Raw genomic sequence first — 24,751 nt, 5'->3', positions numbered from 1 at the left:
AAATTGACTACATGTGCTGATTTGTACGTTCAACTTTGGTCACCATTAATAGAATCTGGGGGTGTATGATTGTTGGTTGTAAATGGATTAAAATAATAAAGTTGTGAACCTAAAAAATATATCTTCGGGGGAATTGATGTTCATAGCATGTCTGCATTACAAACCAAAGTCTATACTTTACGATTAACAAGTCATAATAATTTATTATACAAGTTGTGACTGTTTTAAAAATCAACAGAAAGACATTTGTGCATCCATCTATTCCCACCCTTTTTCCACCTCTCTGTGGCCCAACTTCCAAACATGGAAACATATGTGAACACGAAATAGATACCTATAAAACTCTGTTTCTGAATTCAAAATCCTTTATTCATACATCCAATGACTTGACATGTTTCGCCATCAAGCTGCATCAGGGGTTGGTTTAGTATATTCATAATATTACAACCACAAATTGATCATAAAAACATAATTTGTATAAGAAAAACATTATTAAAGCCCTTACCAATGATGTATATTAAAATTTCTTCTCAAATGTAAACCGGATTGGTTCATAATCACAGATTAACATAATTTTCTACAAGGCACAAAAAGAAATATTATTAAAATGTCTTTACCTATACAAAATATTTTCACTACCATTCATTGCATAGCATAAACATAAGTAGCAAATTAATCAAATGCCAAACATACATGATGTCTTGAAAAACCAGGACACCTTATATCATTTCAAAATACTTTCTGATTGTTTAAGCATTTATTATGACCTTTGAACATACATTAGTATAATGGGGGGGGGGGTGCTTAGTTAATTCATAGTTTGTGTTCCAAAGGATCCATCTTCAACCTTGACACATTCATGAAGTCTTCGACGCTGCTGAGCTGTTGGCTCAATGATTTCTGGAGTTTCATTAATTAAGAGCTCAACTGTTTCAGGCACCTGCACAATCGCTGGCTGCTCCCTACTGCTACCCCTTGTACTGCCTCTGTCCTGCCCACTTTTAACACGGGAGCTCCTGGACAACTTTCAGCAGCACTTCCTGGTTTAGTACTTTTGAATGTCAGCAACTGGGTGACTCTCCATGATTTAAGCAGGCTGGAGCCTCTCGTGCCCTCGTTCGGAATATCGGGCCCTATGTTTCCGAGTTAAGCAACATATACAAAAAGGAAACTTGAGAAGCTGATAGGAGGGGATGAGGCACAATGCAGAAGACAAAGGGAGTGAGAGGGATCTGAAAAGGATGGGGACAAACGTCTGGTGGCCCAGTCAGAGTGAACTTCAATTCTACTCATATCTAAACAAAGCCATTAGGGACAAAATTCTGTTCAGAAGAGCATACCCCACCGACCCTACATAAAAATGCCTGGTCACCTGTGACACAATGCAACCAAAGACTGTAACGGGCATTACATGACTCTTCTTCCCCCTTTCCCTCTCTAAGTTCCCCCCAACTGTATCTACCATACATGTACCTCATTCTACCACAATATCACTTTGTATTCATTCATACCATGTATTTGTTCAGACCATAATCGGCTAACGCAAAAATGCAATAAATAAATATTTTAAAATGGCTCTACAGAAAAATATTCCGAATTTGGTAGAGTAGATCGGAAAGCATACATTGAGCAGTGAAAGCCAATGGTTTCCATGAAGGTGTCTTTCATTAAATGGACAGGAAATCAGTTAATATGCATCCCCACATAAAAAACCTTTCCTACCTCGCAGCCTTTTTATGGATTTTTTCACCTTCTCGTTTCTGAGTGTATAAATAAAGGGGTTTAACACAGGGGTTATGATGGTGTAAAAACCAGAGACCAGTTTATCAGCTGGAAACGTCACCGATGGTCTCATGTACATGAAGACCATGGGAGCAAAAAATAATGTGACAACTAGGATGTGAGAAGCACAGGTAGAGAAGGCTTTCTGCCTTCCCTCAGCTGACCGAATTTTTAAGATAGTGGAGATGATGTATGAGTAAGATATGGACAACACCACGAAAGAACTAAGGGCTAAGGTTCCACTGTTGATGATATCTGCAGTTTCACTAAAAAAGGTTCTAGAGCAAGCCAACAAAGATAAGGCATGGGTGTCGCAAAAGAAATGATCAATCTCATTAGGACCACAAAAAGGTAGCTGAATTGCTGGAAATGTCTGACCGAAGCCATGCATGAGACCACCTACCCATGTAGAAACCACCAGCAGGAGACAGATTCGTCTGCTCATTATTGTGGTATAACGCAAAGGATTGCAGATGGCAACATAGCGGTCATAAGCCATGAGAGTCAGGTGAAGGCATTCTGCACCCCCAAAGAAATGCATGAAAAACAACTGAGCTATGCAGTCTCTGAAAGAGATGATTCTACTCTGTGAGACAAAATTAGCTAGGGATTTGGGGACAGCGACGGTTGAAAAGCCCAAATCTAAGAATGAGAGGTGGCTGAGGAAGAAGTACATGGGAGTGTGCAGCTCAGAGTCCACATATATGGTTACCATAATGAGAAGATTCCCAGCTATGGTGAGCAGGTAAATCATTAGAAACAGCACAAAGTATACTATCTGTAACTTTGGATCACTAGAAAGTCCGAGGAGGATGAATTCTGTAACTCCGGTTTCATTCCTGACTGCCATTCCTTCCTCTTTGTAAACTGTCGAGAAACAGAAACGCAAGAGACAATAAAAGAATATATAAAATGAGACAGATAATTAGAGAACATCAATAATCTTTATAATGACTTCTTCCATCGCTGTTTCATGCTTTCTCTCTCTCTCTCTCTCTCTCTCTCTCTCTCTCTCTCTCTCTCTCTCTCTCTCTCTCTCGTCTTTTTTAAAATCCAGGATAAAAACTCACATTTTTTAAGTTATTTTAACTTCACAGTTCTCTATAATATATCTCCCAGAATCTCTTCTTTCTTATACATGTTTCTCTTGACTAGATTGTAAGCTCTCTGTTATATGTGTCTGCAAGACAGCTTTCGGTGTCTCATGTTCTGTCTTCTATTTTGGGCTTACATCTATCTTTTTATGCTTTAAGAGATTCACATTAGCCCCCTAAAATAATTTTTCAGCCTGAATGGATTATGCAACCCATTTGCCCTTATTCTACAGACATCCCCCGTAGTTATACTCAGTAAACCCTTCAGGGAGCAACATTCAAATGCTGGGATTATGGTCCCTCTCAAGGTGTTTTCTTTGGTTTTAATTTACGTTTTATCTTGATAAAAGAGCAAGTTCTATATGCTGAAGGTTGGCCCGTCTTTAGCCAAAGCCAATGTATCAAGAAAAGTCCAACCTCAGGTCAACACTTTTCCCACATGAAGTCCACTCACCGCGTGATACCCACTGGCCTTCTTCCCCATATACAAACACAGTTGATTAATTCTTTCAAGATCTTCTTTAATTACATGGAAATAATCATCTGTGGAACTTTTTATAATATCACAGTACTTCCAGTGAAGAATTTCCGAAGGGAATGAAATGTATTTCATCTCAGTCTGGGTCCTGAAAGTAATTAATAGAATTAATAATTAATAAATCCAGGCGTGTTGGCACTGGTAATACAATTTCCAATATGGACAATTGCCTACCCACTCTTTCTATTTAAACTTGATGGTCTACTCAAGGTTTCTTGACAATGATGGCTCTCTTTTATAGGGAAGGAGTTGGAAAGAGCAATGAGACAGAGCAAATGAGGTGGGGCAGGGAGAAAACAAGGTGAACAGGAACGGAGATGAATTTATACTGAAACTGGCAGAAAAGCTTGCTGCTAGTTAGGGATCATAACATAGCCTTTATCCTGCAATTGAGCAGATATTCCTTTCTCATCTTTACTCTGTAAGTGAAGTATATTTACAAAATCATTTTAACACTTATGTCGAAAGACTGAAAAGCAGAAGTAGAGAAAGAGAAACCTAATTGTTAGGGCAGCTTTCTGAGAATCACAAACACTACAAAAATCATGATGGGTGATGTCTATCACAACGCACCATAGGCCAAAAAGAACCAATGGAAGCAAGGACCTGACATGGTCCATGTTTCAGTGGGAGGACCGCCTGCCTCAGGGGTCATTATTGTCTTGACTGGTGCCATAGTGCTTTTAACTGGCTGTCTAGAAAAATGCCCATCGGATGAAAAGCTCGGCAATTTGACTTGTAAAAAGAGCTTCAGCATACAAGCAAGGGAAATTGAGGGGTCCTTTTACAAAGGCATACTAGATTTTTTAGTGAATGTTAAAAATACAGCATGCGCTAAACACTAAATATATACCTGTAATCTGGACGAAACGTTTTATCACTCTCCAGAGAGCCCACTCAACCCCTGCATCAAGCAATGTCTGAGTCAAAAACCCCAGGACTGTGCTGCCACGTCCTCCTGTCACCTGTGGTCACAGCTGCTCGACAGCCAAAGAGCCAAGTTGAAATCCCATGGCAGCTACTTGCTGTTTCGGTCTCCATTATTTCATATACCAACTCCGATTGTGAGCTCTCCAGAAACAGAAAATACCTACTTAACATATTTCAACACCACTCACACAAAGCACATACCAAAAGCAAAATAGACTTTTAATGTGGAAAAACAATACAGTTATCTGTAAATGGAGATACTTACGTCATATTATTTGGAGAGATGATAACATGACTGAGTGATTTTTTCCTTGCTCTTTTCCAAAGACCATAAAGTATAATTTTTAGATCCTGTTCGTTCAGAAATTCTGGAGAATAGGAAGTCTCTGCCTCACCAGCTCTACGAACAGCTACAGGCTGAAGGGCTTCTTCCTGGAAGCAGGAAAGTGATGAATTTAAACTGTATTTAGGGCTCTGGGGATATAATGTTTGGAGAATCTCAAAAGAAGCAGGTGATTTAAACAGATTTGACGTTTACAATAATCACCAGCCACATCTGTGAGAAAACAATAGTTTGGATCTTATGGTGTCTAGGTGGACAAATCTTGCAGGAAAAAGGGTGCAAGTCATTTCTCACTGATTTTTTTTTCTCGTCAAAATTCAAAGCATATTGGGGGGGGGGGGTTCCCAAAAGTAGAAATGACAACCATACGGACCAATGTTCCTCAAAACACCCTAGAGTACTATGTCCTTGCTTCTACTACTACAGCTGGTGCAGGCGATATCATGGTTTCAATCTTCAGGAGTAAACAGACCCCTCCCCCCCAAAAAAAGTCACACAGAACTTGTAAATGAAATTCACATGTTGATGCACCGGCCTCTATGGTAAGCTAAGGACCTCACACGTCTTCTGCTATTACATTATTTGAGCACCCAGATGATTTCATTTCTGTGCGAACTTGCAGGCTGTACTATCCTTCTGGTTGCTGTAGTATTTCAAGACATTCTTAGGGGGATGGAAGAATGCATCTATGTTCAACGTTACTCTCTGGTGGAATTCTGCTTGTCTACTATATACATTTGAAGCAATAGCTGCAGAAATTGCAGGGCACTGTGAAACGTTTCTAGTACTGGGGCACCTCTTCATCATCATTATTTGGGATTTATAGAGTAATCTGGAGTTAGTGAGGGGGGTGAGGTTTGTCTTTAAAAAAACTGTATGATTGTTAGTTGTAAATGGATTAAAACAATAAAGTTGTGAATCTAAAAAGAAATACCTTAGGGGAATTGATATTCATAGCATGTCAGCATTACAAAACCAAAGTCTTTGCTTTATTATTATTATTATTATTATTAATTACATTTGTACCCCGCGCTTTCCCACACATAGCAGGTTCAATGCGGCTTACATAGTAAATAGAATTACAAAGTCTTGAAGGAGAATGTTACAAGTTGTAGTAAACATAGTAGTAGTGGGGTTTTGAGGATGTGTAAATTGAGCATGGAGAGGTAAACAAAGATAGGATGAGCAAAAGGAAAAGAGATTGGGAGGGTAAGGAGTAGGAAGGATGGAGAGGAAGAGATTGAGGAATGAGCATAAGGAGATTGTGAGACTTGGTCAAAGGTATAATAATCGTTGGGGCAGGAATCATGTGGGTGGGCTTAAAAAGTTAAGTTGGGTCATTAGGGTAAGCTTTCTTGAGACATGGGTCTTCAACATTTTCTGAATGTAGATGGTCGTTGATTGTTCGGGTGGATCTTGGCAGAGCGTTCCAAAGCTGGCTGCCGAAAAAGGAGAAGAAACATGATGCATAGGAGGTCTTGTATTTAATACCTTTTGCAGTTGGGAAGGTGTAAATTGAGGTAAGTACGAAAAGACGATGATCTATTTCTGGATGGGAGGTCGGTGAGGTTATTCATGTAGTTAGGGGATTCTCCATATATGATCTTATGAATCAGAGTGTGGACTTCAAAATTTATTCTTTCTCTGATGGGGAGCCAATGAAGCTTCTCTCGAAGAGGTGTTGTGCTATCGAATCTTGACTTGCCAAAGATACAGTGGTGGAAATAAGTATTTGATCCCTTGCTGATTTTGTAAGTTTGCCCACTGACAAAGACATGAGCAGCCCATAATTGAAGGGTAGGTTATTGGTAACAGTGAGAGATAGCACATCACAAATTAAATCCGGAAAATCACATTGTGGAAAGTATATGAATTTATTTGCATTCTGCAGAGGGAAATAAGTATTTGATCCCCCACCAACCAGTAAGAGATCTGGCCCCTACAGACCAGGTAGATGCTCCAAATCAACTCGTTACCTGCATGACAGACAGCTGTCGGCAATGGTCACCTGTATGAAAGACACCTGTCCACAGACTCAGTGAATCAGTCAGACTCTAACCTCTACAAAATGGCCAAGAGCAAGGAGCTGTCTAAGGATGTCAGGGACAAGATCATACACCTGCACAAGGCTGGAATGGGCTACAAAACCATCAGTAAGACGCTGGGCGAGAAGGAGACAACTGTTGGTGCCATAGTAAGAAAATGGAAGAAGTACAAAATGACTGTCAATCGACAAAGATCTGGGGCTCCACGCAAAATCTCACCTCGTGGGGTATCCTGATCATGAGGAAGGTTAGAAATCAGCCTACAACTACAAGGGGGGAACTTGTCAATGATCTCAAGGCAGCTGGGACCACTGTCACCACGAAAACCATTGGTAACACATTACGACATAACGGATTGCAATCCTGCAGTGCCCGCAAGGTCCCCCTGCTCCGGAAGGCACATGTGACGGCCCGTCTGAAGTTTGCCAGTGAACACCTGGATGATGCCGAGAGTGATTGGGAGAAGGTGCTGTGGTCAGATGAGACAAAAATTGAGCTCTTTGGCATGAACTCAACTCGCCGTGTTTGGAGGAAGAGAATGCTGCCTATGACCCAAAGAACACCGTCCCCACTGTCAAGCATGGAGGTGGAAATGTTATGTTTTGGGGGTGTTTCTCTGCTAAGGGCACAGGACTACTTCACCGCATCAATGGGAGAATGGATGGGGCCATGTACCGTACAATTCTGAGTGACAACCTCCTTCCCTCCGCCAGGGCCTTAAAAATGGGTCGTGGCTGGGTCTTCCAGCACGACAATGACCCAAAACATACAGCCAAGGCAACAAAGGAGTGGCTCAGGAAGAAGCACATTAGGGTCATGGAGTGGCCTAGCCAGTCACCAGACCTTAATCCCATTGAAAACTTATGGAGGGAGCTGAAGCTGCGAGTTGCCAAGCGACAGCCCAGAACTCTTAATGATTTAGAGATGATCTGCAAAGCGGAGTGGACCAAAATTCCTCCTGACATGTGTGCAAACCTCATCATCAACTACAGAAGACGTCTGACCGCTGTGCTTGCCAACAAGGGTTTTGCCACCAAGTATTAGGTCTTGTTTGCCAGAGGGATTAAATACTTATTTCCCTCTGCAGAATGCAAATAAATTCATATACTTTCCACAATGTGATTTTCCGGATTTAATTTGTGATGTGCTATCTCTCACTGTTACTAATAACCTACCCTTCAATTATGGGCTGCTCATGTCTTTGTCAGTGGGCAAACTTACAAAATCAGCAAGGGATCAAATACTTATTTCCACCACTGTAAGTCTGGCTGCCGTGTTTTGGGTAGTCTAAAGATTCTTCAGGATTAGGGTCTTACATCCTAAGAAAACACTGTTGCAGTAATCTGCGTGCGTGAGTACTGTGGATTGAACTAGGTTCATTAACAAATCATAATAATTTGTTACACAAGTAGTGATTGTTTTAAAAATCAACAGAAAGACATTTGTGCATTCACCTATTCCTACCCTTTTTCCACCTCTCTGTGGCCCAATTTCCAAACATGGAAACATATATAAGTGAACACTAAATAGAGTGGAGGAGTAGCCTAGTGGTTAGTGCAGTAGACTTTGAGCCTGGGGAACTGGATTCAATTCCCACTGCAGCTCCTTGTGACTCTGGGCAAGTCACTTAACCCTCTATTGCCCCTAGTACAAAATAAGTACCTGAATATATGTAAACTGTTTGAATGTAGTTGCAAAAACCTCAGAAAGGCGGTATATCAAGTCCCATTTCCCTTTCCCTTATGACATCACAATATCAGAAGTGAGCCAAGTATTGGGCAATCAAGCCATTGTGACATCACTGATGAGGTTGGCTCAGGCATTGGTGGAATGAGGCATTATGACATCACAGTATCAGCTCCAGTGGAGGAGTAGCCTAGTGGTTAGTGCAGTGAACTTTGATCCCGGGGAACTGAGTTTGATTCCCACTGCAGCTCCTTGTGACTCTGGGCAAGTCACTTAACCCTCCATTGCCCCTGGTACAAAATAAGTATCTGAATATATGTAAACCACTTTGAATGTAGTTGCAAAAACCTCAGAAAAGCGATATATCAAGTCCCATTTCCCTTTCCCCTTACATGTAAACCTCTGTGTTTTTGAATTCAAAATCCTTTATTCATACATCCAATGACTCGACATGTTTCGCCATCAGGCTGCATCAGGGGTTGATTTAGTATATACATAAGATTACAACCACAAATTGATCATAAAAACATAATTTGTATAAGAAACACAGAGCCATATAACAAGAATAAAAAATATTAGAACAATCTCCCATTATAAAAGCCCTTGCCAATCATGTACATCAAAATGTATTCCCAAATGTAAACCACATTTGTACATAATCACAGATTAACATTATTTTCTACAGGACACAAAAAGATATATTAAAATGTCTTCACCTATACTAACTATACATAGTGTCTGGAAAAACTGGGAACCTCTACATAGGGCCTGTTTACTAAGCTGAGCTAAGGGTGCACTAGCGTTTTTCAAGTGCTAAATGCTAGAGGACCCCCATAGGAATATATGGGTTTCTCTAGTGTTTAGCGTGCTCCAAAAACGCTAACGCGCCTTCATAAACAGGGCCTTTAGTTTCAAAATACTTTGCAATTATTCAAATATTGTTATGACCTTTGAAAGTACATTATTATAATGAGGGGGTTTTCTTCTTAGCTAATTGATAAGTTGTGATCCAAAATGTCCATCTTCAACCTTGACACATTCATGAAGTCTTCGACGCTGCTGAGCCGTTTATTCAATGATTTCTGGAGTTTTCGATAATTAAGAGCGCAACTGTTTCGGGTTGTAGCTTTTTGCTGTCCTAACTTGGCCTAATGTGGGCCCTGGCATTGAATATTGCTGGCACCTACCCAATTGCCGGCTCCTCCCTACTGCTATCCCTTATACTGTCCCTGGCCTGCCCACTTTTAACCAGGGGCATAGCCAGACTTCGGCGGGAGGGGGGTCCAGAGCCCGAGGTGAGGGAGCACATTTTAGCCCCCCCCCCCCCGGCGCCGCTGACCCCCCCACCTCCCACCATTTTTGACCCCCCCCCCACCGCTGCCACCACCAACAACTTTGACCCCCCCCCCCCTGCCGACAACCCTTTCAACCCCCCTCCCGCCACCAACCCTCCCCCATCATCGCTGTTGGCTACCTTTGCTGGTGGGGGACGTGCAGGATGTCAGACTCACAGAAACAGAACGAAGTCTTACGCCAGAAGAGGACCTCGGCTGGCGAGGGTTGGGGTCCCCCGCCAGCAAAGGTAGCCAACAGCGATGATGGGGGAGGGTTGGTGGCGGGGGGGTCGAAAGGGTCGTCGGCAGGGGGGTCGACATGGGGGCTCAGAGACAATATTCAGCGGCACCACCCTGTTAGTGTTGCTGAATGTCAGCAGTTGGGTGACTCACCATGATTTAAGCAGGCCGGAGCCTCTCTTGCCCATACACATCGTTCGGAAGATTGGGCCCTATGTTTCTGAGATAAGCCACATATACAAAAAGTGATAGGAAGTAATAGGAGGGGATGAGGCACAGTGCAGGAGCCAAAGGGAGTGAGAGGGATCTGAAAAGGATGAGGACAAATGTCTGGTGGTCCAGTCAGAGTGGACTTCAATTCTTCTCACATCTAAACAAAGCCATTAAGGACAAAATTCTGTATATGGTGCCCAAAAAAATGCTCAGTGCTTAAATTTAGGCAAAGTTTCTAGAATAGCATTTACACCGGGGAACCACGACTACCTTTATGTGCAGCCATTTATACCAACGGAAGCGTGGTGCAAATGCTTGGTCTTATTTTAGGTATACATCCTGCCATATTCTATAACTACGCGAGTAACTCAATGTAAACCCCATGACCCCTCCCATTTCCACACCCCCTTTTTGGTCAAAAGCGTAAAATTTTGGTATGGATCCCATGGCTAAATTTACACGTGTATGTGTTAATGATTCAAATTGGTGCCAATAGTTGCTTGTTAAGCCAATTATTGATGCTAATTTGCTCATTATTCTAATAAATTACACGCCTAAAGAATGCACGCCCAAATTTTCACACACAATTTTTAGGGCTTTTTTATAGAATTTGGGAGCAAATATATATCTGAGTGTTTATTAGCCCTCTCCTCAAGCCACTTCACTGGCTTCCTATCCGTTTCCGCATACAGTTCAAACTTTACTTATTGACCTATAAGTGCATTCACTCTGCAGCTCCTCAGTACCTCTCCACTCTCTCCCTACATTACTCCCCGGGAACTCCGTTCACTGGGTAAATCTCTCTTATTTGCACCCTTCTCCTCCACCGCTAACTCCAGACTCCGTTCCTTTTAACTTGCTGCACCATATGCTTGGAATAGACTTCCTGAGCCGGTACGTCAAGCTCCATCTCTGGCCGTCTTCAAATCTAAGCTAAAAGCCCACCTTTTTGATGCTGCTTTTTAACTCCTAACCCTTATTCACTTGTTCAGTACCCTTATTTATCATCCTCACTTTAATATCCCTATCTCTTGTTTGTCCTGTTTGTCTGGCCTAATTAGATTGTAAGCTCTGTCGAGCAGGACTGTCTCTTCATGTTCAAGTGTACAGCGCTGCGTATGTCTAGTAAGGCTTTAGAAATGATAAGTAGTAGTAGTAGTTTTTGCAAACAATATTTTTACCGCAAAGCGTCACTCTATGAGTGCATTCTTGATAACAAACCCATAACAGCAAACGTTTATTTAGTCAATATATATTAAAGGGGCAAAATAAATTTTAGGCACCACAAAGGGGAGGAGGTTAGCACTAGTTCTATAAAAGCTTAAAGGCATGTGTAATATGTTATAGAATACTAGCGCAAAGCTGAATTGGCATGCCCAATTTTAAGCACAACCCCTTCTGTCATCTTCACAACAGCAATGAGTAGGTACACCCGCAATTGATCCCATTCTATAAGTTGTGACTTACCCATGATGCCCTTATGCTCCATTCTTGTGAACAACCCTCTTGCAGTTGCGTGTTATAGCACTTAAGCGTGCGGTTTATAGAATAGCTCCTAGCACTTATGTCCGTAACTTGCAAGCACTGTTCCCTCTAACAGAGTGGGAGTCCTTCACCTACAGTCCTGCTAGTGGGGGGGGGGGGGGGGTGCTGTTTCACTATTATATTTTCAATAGGCAGAGACAGGCAAGCGATGCAGGACACCAGGGAACCTGCCTGTACCTAGTGATTCAAAAAAACACAATATTGGAAGCACCGCCACCTGCTGGTAGCAATGCAGATGGAGGACTCAGCTCAGCTTAGAGGGAACAGTGCTTGCAATTATTGGGGCTAGCATTCTATACATTTGGCATCCATTATAGAATTGCCCTTCATGTCTCTCAGAATTAACTCCTATTGCATCTCAAAAATAATTTTTAGAAAAACCACAATCAGTTCAAGCTAAATGACCATTTTGGATTCCAGGGTGCAGTGGCGTTCCTAGGGTGGCTGACATCCGGGGCGGGTCGCCGATGTGCCCCCCCCCATGAAAGGACACCCCCCTGGGTGCAGTGTGACCCCCCCCCCGGACAAAGGATACCCCCACCCTGGGTGCAGCGCGATCCCCCCAGTGAAAGGACACCCCCCCCCGGGTGCATTTTTACCTGCTGGGGGGGGGTGCCTTGTGCCTGTTGGCTTCGTTCATTCCATGCTCCCTCTGCCCTGGAACAGGAAGTAACCTGTTCCGGGGCAGAGGGAGCACAGAACGAGCAAAGCCGGCAGGCGCGCAGCACCCCCCCCAGCGGCGTGCACCCGGGGTGGACCGCCCCCACCCCCCCCTTGGTACGCCACTGCTAGGGTGGAAGTGGAAGGAGATGTAATAGGCAATTCCAAGAACTGGCACCTAAAGTGCCCAAACGTGCAGTGAAGTAAATCTAGCATGAGTAACTCTACAGCTTATTGTGCAGCATTCTGTTACAGCGTGCATAAATCCCGTGGCGTGTAAATGAAAGGAAGTGAACGTGTGAATGGAGCATGTTATACGAGTAGCACTACTACTACTATTTGACATTTCTAAAGCGCTACTAGGGTTACGCAGTGCAGCACGCCAACTTTCACCTGCAATAGATAAACCATAAGTGATTATGAATGACTTTTGGCACATTAAAACTGGGTTATGCTAGTATTCTCTATTTATTTATTTATTTATTTGCTGCATTTGTATCCCACATTTTCCCACCTATTTGCAGGCTCAATGTGGCTTACAATTGGTATTATATAGAAAACATGGATGACATAATAAACAATCAGGTAAAAAGAGAAAAGCATTCAATTGGTATTACATATAGAACATGGATGAGATAATAAAAGTAAACAGTCCGGTATAGGGAGAAAGTATTCCGAATATTAAGTAAGTGATGGTGCATTACAGTTCTGTATGAGTCATTATGGTATGTCCTGTTAGAGGTGAGTCTTCAGTGCTTTAGGGAAGTTAATTAGGCTGTGAACTATTTTCAGGTCAAATGGTAGAGCATTCGACAGCTGCGAACTCATGTATGAAAAGCTGGACGCATGTATTAATCTGTGTTTTAGACCTTTACAGCTGGGGAAGTGAAGAGTCAGGAATTTATCACATTTGTACCCCACATTTTCCCACCTATTGGCAAAATCGTGGCATCTGACTCAAGAAGTCTCTTACTAAGGTGCACTAGTGTTTTTACCTCGCACTAAAATTCAGCTGGCACTAAATGCTGAGATGCCCAGAGGAATATAATGGGCATCTCAGAGTTTAGCGCCAGCTGAGTTTTAGCATCAACTAAAAATGCTAGCACACCTTAGTAAAATACAAATCAACTTACGCATCCAGTTTCTCCTACATAAGCACGCAACTGTGGAACGCACTGCTAAAAGCCTTGAAAACGACGCACGACAAGCTAAACTTCCAGAAATCATTAAAAACCAACCTGTTTAAAAAGGCATACCCTACCGACCCAACTTAAATGCCTGATCTCTGCAACACAACAAGTACGTAATGGACATAACTCTACTCTTCCGTTGCACGATTCCCTAATGTAGCTGTGCTACATGAATCTTTTCTTACCACAACATCACCTTGTATTTGTTCACCGGAGTCTGCAAACGCCCGCCGGTACTATGTAAGCCACATTGAGCCTACAAATAGGTGGGAAAATGTGGGATACAAATGCAATAAATAAAAGACCCCCTCAAGGTGGCGACTGATAGAATTGCCACTGTAGGTCCAACTTTTCCCTAAGAATGCATAATTCACTAAACGTTTCAATAAACCTTTCAATGCAAATTCTATCTAAAAATTAATCAAAAGAAAAATTATAGAGTAGATTACAAGCTTATATCAATCAGTGATAGCAGTTGGTTTAGCCCAATGGTTTCTTTCTTGAATTGAGGTTACCAAGTGGGAGTCTTAGGAGCAATGTCAGGAAACACTTTTCCATGGAAAAGGGTGGTGGATGCCTGGAATGCCCTCTCATGGAAGGTTGTGAAGACAAAATGGGGCAAACCGGATGGACCATGCAGGTCTTTATCTGCTGACATTTACTATGTACTATGAACAGGAAATCAGTTTATATGTGTCCCAGAAAAGACACTTTCCTAGCTCCCAGTTTCTTCATGGCTTTTCTCACCTTCTCGTTTCTGAGAGTGTAAATGAAGGGATTTAACACAGGGGTCACAATGGTGTAAACACCTGACACCAGTTTATCACCTGCAAGTGGCACTGGTGGTCTCATGTAGATGAAGACAAGGGGGCCAAAAAACAAAGTGACCACCGTGAGGTGGGAGGCACAGGTAGAGAAGGCTTTCTGCCTTCCCTCAGCTGAGCGAATTTTTAAGATAGTGGAAATGATATATGCATAAGATATAAGCAACACCAAGAAGGAGCCAAGGGTTAAGATTCCACTGTTGATCATATCCGCATTTTCACTGATAAAGGTTTTGGAGCAAGCCAACAAAGCTAAGGGGCGAGCATCGCAAAAGAAATGATCGATCTCATTAGGACCACAGAAGGGCAGCTGAACCGCTGGAAATGCCTGACCAAAGCCATGCACGAGTCCACCTACCCATGTAGACAATACCAACAGCACACAGGTTCGGCTGCTCATTATTACGGTATAACGCAAAGGATTGCAGATGGCAACATAGCGGTCATAAGCCATCAAAACCAGGTGAAGGCATTCTGTTCCCCCAAAGAAATGTATGAAAAACACTTGAGCAATGCAGTCATTGAATGAGATGGTTTTGCTCTGCAAGATAAAGTTAACAAGGGATTTAGGAACAGCAACGGTTGAAAAGCCCAAATCTAAGAAAGACAGGTTGCTGAGGAAGAAGTACATGGGAGTGTGCAGTTGGGAGTCCACGTAGATGGTTACCAGAATGAGAAGATTCCCAGCTACGGTGAGCAGGTAAATCACTAGAAGCATCACAAAGAATAATATCTGTAAGTCTGGATCGCTGGAAAGTCCAAGGAGGATGAATTGTGTGACTTTAGTTTCATTTGTGACTGCCATCCCTTCCACTTTATCAGCTGTAGGCAAACAGAAACACGAGAAACAGTAGAAAGAACACATTAAATTAGGCAGATTTGCAGAGAACATCATAATCTTCGTACGGACTTCCTGATTTTCTGTGTCATGTTTTGTCTTTAGTCCTTTTCGTGGTTACTTCTATTCCTCATTGCCTCAGAGAAAATTTTACAAGGTGATCCTGAAGACTGAGAATAAAGTTTGCCCGTCTGTAGCCAAATGAAGAACTCATTTTTTAAAAAATCCATCCCGATCCCATGTACAGAGATCAACACAAACCCTCAGATCAGAACTTTCCCCCCATGAAGTTTACTCACCTTGTGATACCCCACTGTCCTCCTCTCCCCAAAGTCAAGCACAGTTCATCAGTTCTCTCACTTACATGGATACAACTATCAGTAAAACTTTTTTAAAATCTGACAGTACTTCCATTGAAGAATTCTTTTCTTCTGGAGGGAACGAAATGTGTTTCATCTCAGTCTGGATCTAAAAGTAAACATTAGAATTAATGAAGGCGTGATGGCTGTGACAGTGCAATTCTAACCTGACAATTCCCTTCCCACTCTTCATCTTTAAACTTAAGGGTCTACTTAAGATTTGTTTGCCAATAATTGCTCTCTTTTGATATCTTGAAACATGACGATGAGATGCAGCAAGTGAGGTGGGAGATGGAGAAACATGGAGGCATCTTTTCAAAGCATTTAGTCTTGTAAAGTTACGTGTGTAACCTATGGAACTTTGTAAGTCTAAGTGCTTTGAAAATGAGCTCCAAAGTGAACAAGACAAGAGAAGAATGTCTCCTGAAACTGGCAGAAAAGCCTGCGGATAGTTAAAGATCATAATATATTCGTTATCCTGCACGTGAAAAGATATTCATTTGATGTTTCTCAATTTTATCCTGTAAGTGAAGTATATTTACAAAATGACATTTAGTTAAAAGACTGAAAAATAGCTGGAATGAAAGATAAATCTAATGGTTAGAGCTCCTGGCTGAGAATTAGACACACTAAGTTCAAATCCTACTATGGCTACTTTCAATCTTGTGGTTTTCATTGCCTCATCCACCAACTCAGATTGTGAGCTTTCCAGGGACCGAAAATACCTTCTTAAAATATATGTACAGCACTTATTTGCAGTATATAAAAACCAAAATAAACATTTGAGGTGGACAAATACTAAAATTAATTTGTAAACAGAGATAGATACTCACAGCATATCAGTTGGGGAGATCATCACATGAATGAATGATTTTTGCTTTGCTCGTTTCTAAATACCAAACACATTCCTGTGTAATTTTCAGATGCTTTAAATTCAGAAATTCTGTAGAATAGGAAGCCTCTGCCTTACTAGCTTTGCCAAAAGCTACAGGCTGAAGTCATGAACTTAAACTGTATTTAGGACTCTGGGGATTATCTTTGGAGGTTCTAAAAAGTAGCAGATAGTTATACAACTTTGCCATTAACACTATTCTCCAGGACACCTGTGAAAAACAAACAAAAAAAAACAATAGTTTGGAACCTCTGGAGTCCATGTGGATAAACCTTGCATGAAAATGGATGGAAGTCATGTTCCCACTGATTTGTTCTTGTCGAAATTCAAAGCATATCTGGCTTTTTTTTTCTCAAGGATGAAAATTAAGTCATATGAAAAAAAAAGAGATGTGCGTTCTTTCTTAGTTAATATTCCCTCAAAGGCACACCAGAGTACTCTGTCCATGTTTCTATCATTGTAGCTGGAGAAGCAACATCATTAATTTCAATCAAGAAAGGCAGACTGACCCTTGGAAGTCCCACAGAACTTGCTCTTCCCTTGTAATTGAAACTGACACGTTGCTGCATCGGGCCTCGGTGGTAGGAAATCTGGCTGAGGACTCCTGCATACCTTAGAGGGATGATTGTTCATAGTAGGTCAGCATTGCAAACCAACGTCTATTCTTTATCATTAGCTGGATATCATAATTTCTTTTACTATGATTGAGTCAGATTCATGCTCAGGAAGTGCTCCTAATACATGTTTCATGAGAGGGATTTAGGGAGACTACAAAACCCTTCTATTTTTGTAAAATGGACATGAAAAATTTTTCCAGCTTACTTTCGAAGGAGAAGGGCGGCCATCTTCCGACACAAATCGGGAGATGGGCACCCTTCTCCTAAGGGACGCCAAATTGGTATAATCAAAAGCCGATTTTGACCAGCCTCAACTGCTTTCCGTCGCAGGGACGGCCAAAGTTCAAGGAGGCATGTCAGCAGTGTACCGAAGGCGGGACGGGGGCTTGGCCAATAATGGAAAAAACAAGGGCGTCCCTGACGAGCGTTTGGCCGACTTTACTTGGTCCCTTTTTGTTCACGACCAAGCCTCGAAAAGGTGCCCCAACTGACCAGATGACCACTGGAGGGAATTGGGGATGACCTCCCCTTACTCCCCCAGTGGTCACTAACCCCCTCCCACCCAAAACAAAAAATTACAAACATTTTTTGCCAGCCTCAAATGTCATACCCAGCTCCATCACAGAAGTATGCAGGTCCCTGGAGCAGTTTTTAGTGGGTGCAGTGCACTTCAGGCAGGTGGACACAGGCCCACCCCCCCTACCTGTTACACTTATGTTGGTAAATGTGAGCCCTTCAAAACCTACGAGAAACCCACTGTACCCACATGTAGGTGCCCCCCTTCACCGATAAGGGCTATGGTAGTGGTGTACAGTTGTGGGGAGTGGGTTTTGGGGGGCTCAGCACACAAGGTAAGGGAGCTATGTAGCTGGGAACTTTTTCTGAAGTCCACTGCAGTGCCCCCTAGGGTGCCCGGTTGGTGTCCTGGCGTCTCAGGGGGACCAGTGCACTACGAATGCTAGCTCCTCCCAAGACCAAATGGCTTGGATTTGGTCGTTTCTGAGATGGGCGTCCTTAGTTTCCATTATCTCCGAAAATCAGAAACGACCAAGTCTAAGGACAACCATCTCTAGGGACGATCTAAATGTTAAGATTTGGGTGTCCCTGACCGTATTATCGAAATGAAAGATGGACGCCCATCTTGTTTCGATAATATGGGTTCCCTGACCCTTCACCGGGACGTCCTGCGAGGACGTCCTCAGGAAAACTTGGGCGCCCCTTTCGATTATGCCCCTCCACGTGACATAAAAAGACTGACTTTTAAGGGGTCCGATTTGACCACTAAAATATAAGTGCTGACTCCACCCCAGATCACCCACAAGATAGCTGACTTTGAGTTTAGCTGTTAATGGTGATATTCCAAGGAGGTTTGATAACAAGAGATGGCATGAGCCCATCTGGCCCATCACGTGGGCTGAAACCAGTAGGTGGAGCATGTCATCCTATCAATTTCATTGTTTTGTTTGTACCAAGATGACAGTAGCTGCACTGGGGAGAATTAAAACCTCATGGGTGGAGACTGGCTTCAGCCTTGTGACATCATGCCAAAATACACTTTTATATTCAAAAATCATCGCATTTTCAACTTACCCAACTGTGATCATAAGATGTATAACCTAAGGATAAGAATATCATGATGCGTATGTTCGACTGATCTCCCTCATTTACATTTCAAAACAGTATCTGTGTAATGAAAAAGTTCTGGTCTGTACAAATAGGATGTAGTGGACCTTTGATAGTTATGCTTCTTCTCCTGTCTGTAATTTTTTGTTAGAAAATGAGCCAACTGTCAGACTACACCTGCCTAGTCAATAACATGGTGGCAGGTAGCCAGTCTGGACCACTGGCACTCATCTACACTTCCGCCTCTCAACATGGGGTTCCACCACATACATGATCACTGCATGTGGATTGCAGCTGTGAAGATGCTGGGGGAGGGCCCTCAGAATTCAAAGGATGATTTGATTCAATTGATCTACAAATAGACACTGAAATAGGGTTTCAAATATCAAGCTGTTTAGTTTCACTGTCCGCATGCATTCAATCCACGAAGGGATGAACTTGGCCTAGTTGTTAAAGCCATAGTCTAAGAACCAGGGTTCATATTTTACTTCGTGTTTATGATTTACAGCCACATTTCTATTTAAAGAGATGTGCCATAACTTCGGCTGAGCCAAGCTTTGGACTAGGGTTTGGTGGGGGGGAGAAGTGGGAATGGGGAGAAGGGCTAGGAAGCTTGAAGATAGAATTAGCAGGCTAGATACACTACATCAACTGACTCACCTTTATCGGCATGTTTATTCACGCCTTCAAATAAATGAAGCAAATTTGGTGAGACAAGACTTCCCTTGGCTGAACCCATGCTGACTCTGTCCTATTAAACCATGTTTATCTATGTGTTTCATAATTTTATTCTTTATAATAGTTTCCGCTATTTTGCCTGGCACAGACGTTGGGCTTACTGGTCTGTAATTTCTCGGATCACCCCTGGAACCTTTTTTAAAAATCAGCATCGCATTGGCCACCCTCCAGTCTTCAGATGCTATGGACAGTTTTAATGACAGGTTACAGATTACTAGCAGCAGATCAGCAAATGTAAAGTTCAATCTCAGGAAATTGATTTTTTTGAAGTCGCATTGCAATTCATAGCAACAGTTGATTCAGCCTCAGTTGTATCCGGTTCAATTTTATTTGGTATTACTACTGAAGAACTAAACGGTTTACAAAAGTCAGCGCTAAAAGAAATAATAAGTAATAAAAATAAGAGACTCAACAGCACATCTAACTCTCCCGTCTTATTTTTTTGGCTTCTAGCATTTGTATACAGACACTTCAAACCGTGTTCTTTTCTTGCATCTACAAGCTGCTTAGAAGTTGACAAGGGTAATGTGCATCCTTTACTCTGCTCTCCCCTTAAACACTCCTGGCTTTCTTTCACCATTGTTGAAACCTCTCTATTGGGATTCCCTAAATGTCCTGTTTCAAGGATATTCCACATCAAACCAAGCACCCCTGAGCAACTGTCGGCCTTTCTGTGTTGCAATGACAGAGGTTTACATTTATTATATGCAGGTACTTTATTTATTTTTTTTGTTACTTTTGTACCCCGCATTTTCCCACTCATAGCGGGTTCAATGTGGCTGACACAGTAGTAGGATTACAAAGTAAAGTGTAGAGAGTAAAGGAGATGTAGAGTAATGGAGATGTGTAGGTAGGTAATAATATGAGGAGAAGGGGTAAGGTGGTTGGAGGAGGTGCTAGTTTTAGGCTAGGTAGAGATAATCAGGGGATAGGATCAGGGTAAGCATAGTGAAAATTGGAGGAGACATGGTCTGAGTCATTGCCGTTGTTGCAGGATCAGATAATGAATAGATGGATTCGTAGAGTTAGGACATTGCGTTTGGGTAAGCTTCCTTGAATAGATGGGTTTTCAGAGATTTTCTGAAGGGTAGGTAGTCTTTAATAGAGTCTCTATTAAATGCTGTCTCTAGTAGAAATAGAGGGTGCCATCTATCTGGCATGAAATTTAAAGGACCTAGGAGGATGGATTTTCTGACAATGGCCACATTAATAATTAAGGCCACCGTGATAAGTCATAGGAAAAGTGGGTGGTAGAGGTAACTATACGAGTTTTCTATACAAGATGGCGGAGATTTAAAAACAAAAGAGAAGATGTATCTACTCTATTGTTGTAAATCTGCATACTATAATATAATTTAATATATCTATTTAGTATGAAAAGCGTTTTATAAATGTAAATTTAAAGTTTGGACAGATAATCATATATTATTATAGCTACAAAACAAAATTTATGGACAGAATCAATGTGTTCTACATCTCCTACATCAACAATCAACCATTCTGGAGGGGCTGTGCCTATATAAACATGCAGACTGCTGAATGTGTGTTTCTTTTGCAATTCCCTACACATTTTCTGTCAAGTGCTACTAGGCTGTTCGTCTGCTGGGACCACAGAACACAGTAATACACAACCGTCAGTCTATAGACAATCAGCTGAAATCCACAAGGGAGGTGTTTTGGTTTGGTTAGGTAGAGTCATGGAATGCCTGTCTTTGCAATATTTGATTTTATCAGGGCGTAGATTGGAAATGGAGAAGTAGCCTCATAGCTAGAACAGCCTAATGAAAGCTGGGGAATCGGGGGTTTAAATCCAGCTTCTCCCAACTGAAGAGCGAGGCATTCCACTCTCCATCTCAAGGGCAACTTACATCATGACCCTCTTGGGTATAGAAATAATAAGCTGTATTCTTTGAGCTCAAGTTTGGAACGGAAAAGTAATTCAGTTAGAAATTCAAGCACGAAATTATGGGCTACCCTACCATAAAGATATAGAAATTACTATCAGTTGTGATAAAATTCCAGTGTGTTATTGTGTCTTCTACTTCCGTGATGTTCGAAGTGTGACAAGTAAGTAAAACATAAATACGGTGGATTAGTCTCCATAATCTCAAGAAGGTATTGATTGTAACTTTATCTTTGAAAGTTCTTTCAGACTAATATGGTACATAAGAAAGGAGATATTAATACCAATTCAGCCGACTTCAAAACACTTTGGAAGAAATGTGTTACAGTGATTGAGAGGAAAGCAAAAGTCCTGATGAACTTAGTTTTTAATATATTTCCAGACCTAAAAATGCATTTATATTAAACCTCTGATATCAAGATTGATTAACACTGGCTAATATTTTGCAGTATCTTTAAATCTTCATGCAATCTTTATAGCTAATAACAATATTTAATGTGCCAGGTACCTTTCTGCAGTATTTCTATAACTCACCTCTGTTCCAAGCAGGGTGCTGGAACAGTGTTTATAGAGGTAAGGGACTGCATCAAACCCTTGTGACCCATGAGCTCAATATTTAAAAGTATTTATCTAGGTAGCAGCACTAGGGGCCTTGGTAGTGTCAGGGCAATATGCAGATAACTATGATGTTCAGCGTCAGTATCTAGATAACTCTTTGGACAGCATTGAATATCCAGGTAAATATTTAAACAACATTTTAACATTTTAAGGAAATGCCAACTGAAGGTCTTTAATACAAGTGGTACCCGTATTCTTCAAGTGAGGAGTGCTAGAGCAACCCCCCCCCCCCCCCCCCCCCCCCCCCCCCCCCCCGCACCTTTTGCTCTAACTCCACTGAAACCAAGTAATGAGATTTTCAATCTACCAAAGTATAACCAGGCAATTATAAAGCAAAGGAGAAACCATGATGTGTGCTCAATGCTTCTGCCTTCAGTGTTCTATCTCAGCTTGCAGGAATCCTTCAGTCGATATCTAACTAATGTGTCTATCTAAGTCATTATCTAACAAAAGAATGGATCCAAAGAAGCTTAGAGGAGATTACTTAGGAAAGCCGGTGCTGGGCAGACTTCTACGGCCTGTGCCCTAAATATGGCAAAAATAAATCAAGATCAGTTATACATATGGGGGGAAATTCTATATATGGCGGCTAGAAAATGCGACGCCGAAATTTATTTATTTATTTATTACATTGGTAACCCACATTTTCCCACCTATTTGCAGGCTCAATGTGGCTTACATAGTACCTTAATGGTGATCGCCAGTTTCGGTAGAACAAATGCAAGGTGATATAGTAGTAGAGTAAAAGTTCATGTGTGACAGACAGACACATTGGGGAATTATAAGGAGTAGGTTAAGTTATGTCCAATACGAGCTTTGGTTCCGTTATGTTGCAGGGTTCAGGAGTTTAAGTTGGATCGTTGGGGTATGCTTCTTTGAACAGGTTGGTTTTTAGTAATTTCCGGAAGCTTAGGTGGTCATACGTTGTTTTCACGGCGGTCGGTAATGCGTTCCATAGTTGTGTGCTTATATAGGAGACGCTGGATGCATAAGTTGATTTGTATTTGAGTCCTTTGCAGCTTGGGTGGTGGAGATTTAGGTATGTTCGTCTTGATCTTGTTGTGTTTCTGGTTGGTAGGTCCGTCATGTAGTTTGGGGCTTCGCCGAATATAATTTTGTGAACTAGGGTGCAGATTTTGAACGCAATACCTTTTTTGATTGGAAGCCAATGCAGTTTTTCTTGGAGGGGTTTGGCGCTTTCGAATCTCATTTTTCCGAATATAAGCCTGGCTGCTGTGCTTTGAGCAGTTTAGAGTTTCTTTATAAGTTGTTCTTTGCATCCCGCATAGATTCCGTTGCAATAGTCTAAATCAGTGCCAAGTAAGCATATTCTATAATCGGTGCCTTAGGTGCCAATTATAGAATACGCTTAGTTGATATCTCAGTGCATAAAGTACATGCCAACAAAAATGTGATTGTTAAGCGCTGTTATCAGAACTCATTAGCTTGTTAAGCTTGTTAAGTTACGCACGTTGTTAGAGAATCCACTTGGATTTTGGCACGGATCTCTAGGTGCACTATATGGAATCTAGGGGATGATGGATCACGTCATACCACACGTAATGAGTTTATCTTGTTGGACAGACTGGATGGACCATGCAGTTCTTTATCAGCTGTCATCTAGGGCTTTTCAGCTTGGAAAAGAGACTGCTGAGGGGAGACATGATAGAGGTATATAAAATAATGAGTGGAGTGGAACAGGTGGATGGGAAGCATCTGTTCACGCTTTCCAAAAATACTAGGACTAGGGGGCATGCGATGAAACTACACTGTAGTAAATTTAAAACAAATTGGAGAAAATGTTTCTTCACCCAACGCATAATTAAACTCTGGAATTTGTTGCAAGAGAATGTGGTGAAGGCGGTTAGCTTGGCAGAGTTTAAAAAGGGGTTAGATGGTTTTCTAAAGGACAAGTCCATAAACCACTACTAAATGGACTTGGGAAAAATCCACAATTCCAGGAATAACATGTATAGAATGTTTGTACATTTGGGAAGCTTGCCAGGTGTCCTTGGCCTGGATTGGCCGCTGTCGGGGACAGGATGCTGGGCTCGATGGACCCTTGGTCTTTTCCCAGTGTGGCATTACTTATGTACTTATGTGTCTGGTGCATTGATATCGTGGTTTCAGTCATGAGAGGCAGGCAGGTCCCATGGAACTTCCACAGTAATTGCCTGTCCCTTTGTGACTGAAATCACAATACTGATGCACCACTCCTGATGGCGGGAAGGTGAGTGGAGGATAAACACATACCTCAGAGGAGAAATTCTCTAAGTTTCAATTTGACGAGCCGCATTCCTCTTAGTGTCTGGGACAAGGAAAGTTCTATTTTGCAATAGTAGAATGCGTTTATTGTGGTTATTTTTTTGTTACATTTGTACCTCGTGCTTTCCCACTCATGGCAGGCTCAATGCGGCTTACATATTGTATACAGGTACTTATTTGTACCTGGGGCAATGGAGGGTTAAGTGACTTGCCCAGAGTCACAAGGAGCTACCTGTGCCTGAAGTGTGAATTGAACTCAGTTCCTTAGTTCCCCAGGACCAAAGTCCACCACCCTAACCACTAGGCCTCATAACTTGTATTTTTCTGTTTATGAGTAGTGGTCACTGAGAAGTTAGAGATCCAGGTAGATGGAGCAGTGGGCTGAGAAAGAGGGAAGCCAAGGTTCAAATCCACTTTCTCTCAATGACAGTCCTTGAAACCTTAGACAAGTCACTGTGGGTTCTAGTTACTGAA

The 24,751-nt window shown here is 41.9% G+C and overlaps 2 protein-coding genes across 2 annotated transcripts; both read right to left on the bottom strand.

Moving 5' to 3' along the window:
• Nucleotides 1-1,687: 1,687 nt before the first annotated feature.
• On the bottom strand, nucleotides 1,688-2,632 carry LOC115457253 (olfactory receptor 4S2-like). Its single transcript, XM_030186675.1, has one exon. The coding sequence runs from the start codon at nucleotides 2,630-2,632 to the stop codon at nucleotides 1,688-1,690; it is 945 nt and encodes a 314-aa protein (XP_030042535.1).
• An 11,655-nt stretch (nucleotides 2,633-14,287) lies between these two features.
• On the bottom strand, nucleotides 14,288-15,229 carry LOC115457252 (olfactory receptor 4E2-like). The gene has a single exon (XM_030186674.1). The coding sequence runs from the start codon at nucleotides 15,227-15,229 to the stop codon at nucleotides 14,288-14,290; it is 942 nt and encodes a 313-aa protein (XP_030042534.1).
• Nucleotides 15,230-24,751: the final 9,522 nt, after the last annotated feature.

Source organism: Microcaecilia unicolor, chromosome 14 (genome assembly GCF_901765095.1).
Source record: "Microcaecilia unicolor chromosome 14, aMicUni1.1, whole genome shotgun sequence".
In the NCBI taxonomy this organism is placed as follows: Eukaryota; Metazoa; Chordata; class Amphibia; order Gymnophiona; family Siphonopidae; genus Microcaecilia; species Microcaecilia unicolor.
The sequence above is the reverse complement of the archived record's forward strand: the minus strand, read 5'-3'. Positions and strand labels throughout refer to the sequence as shown.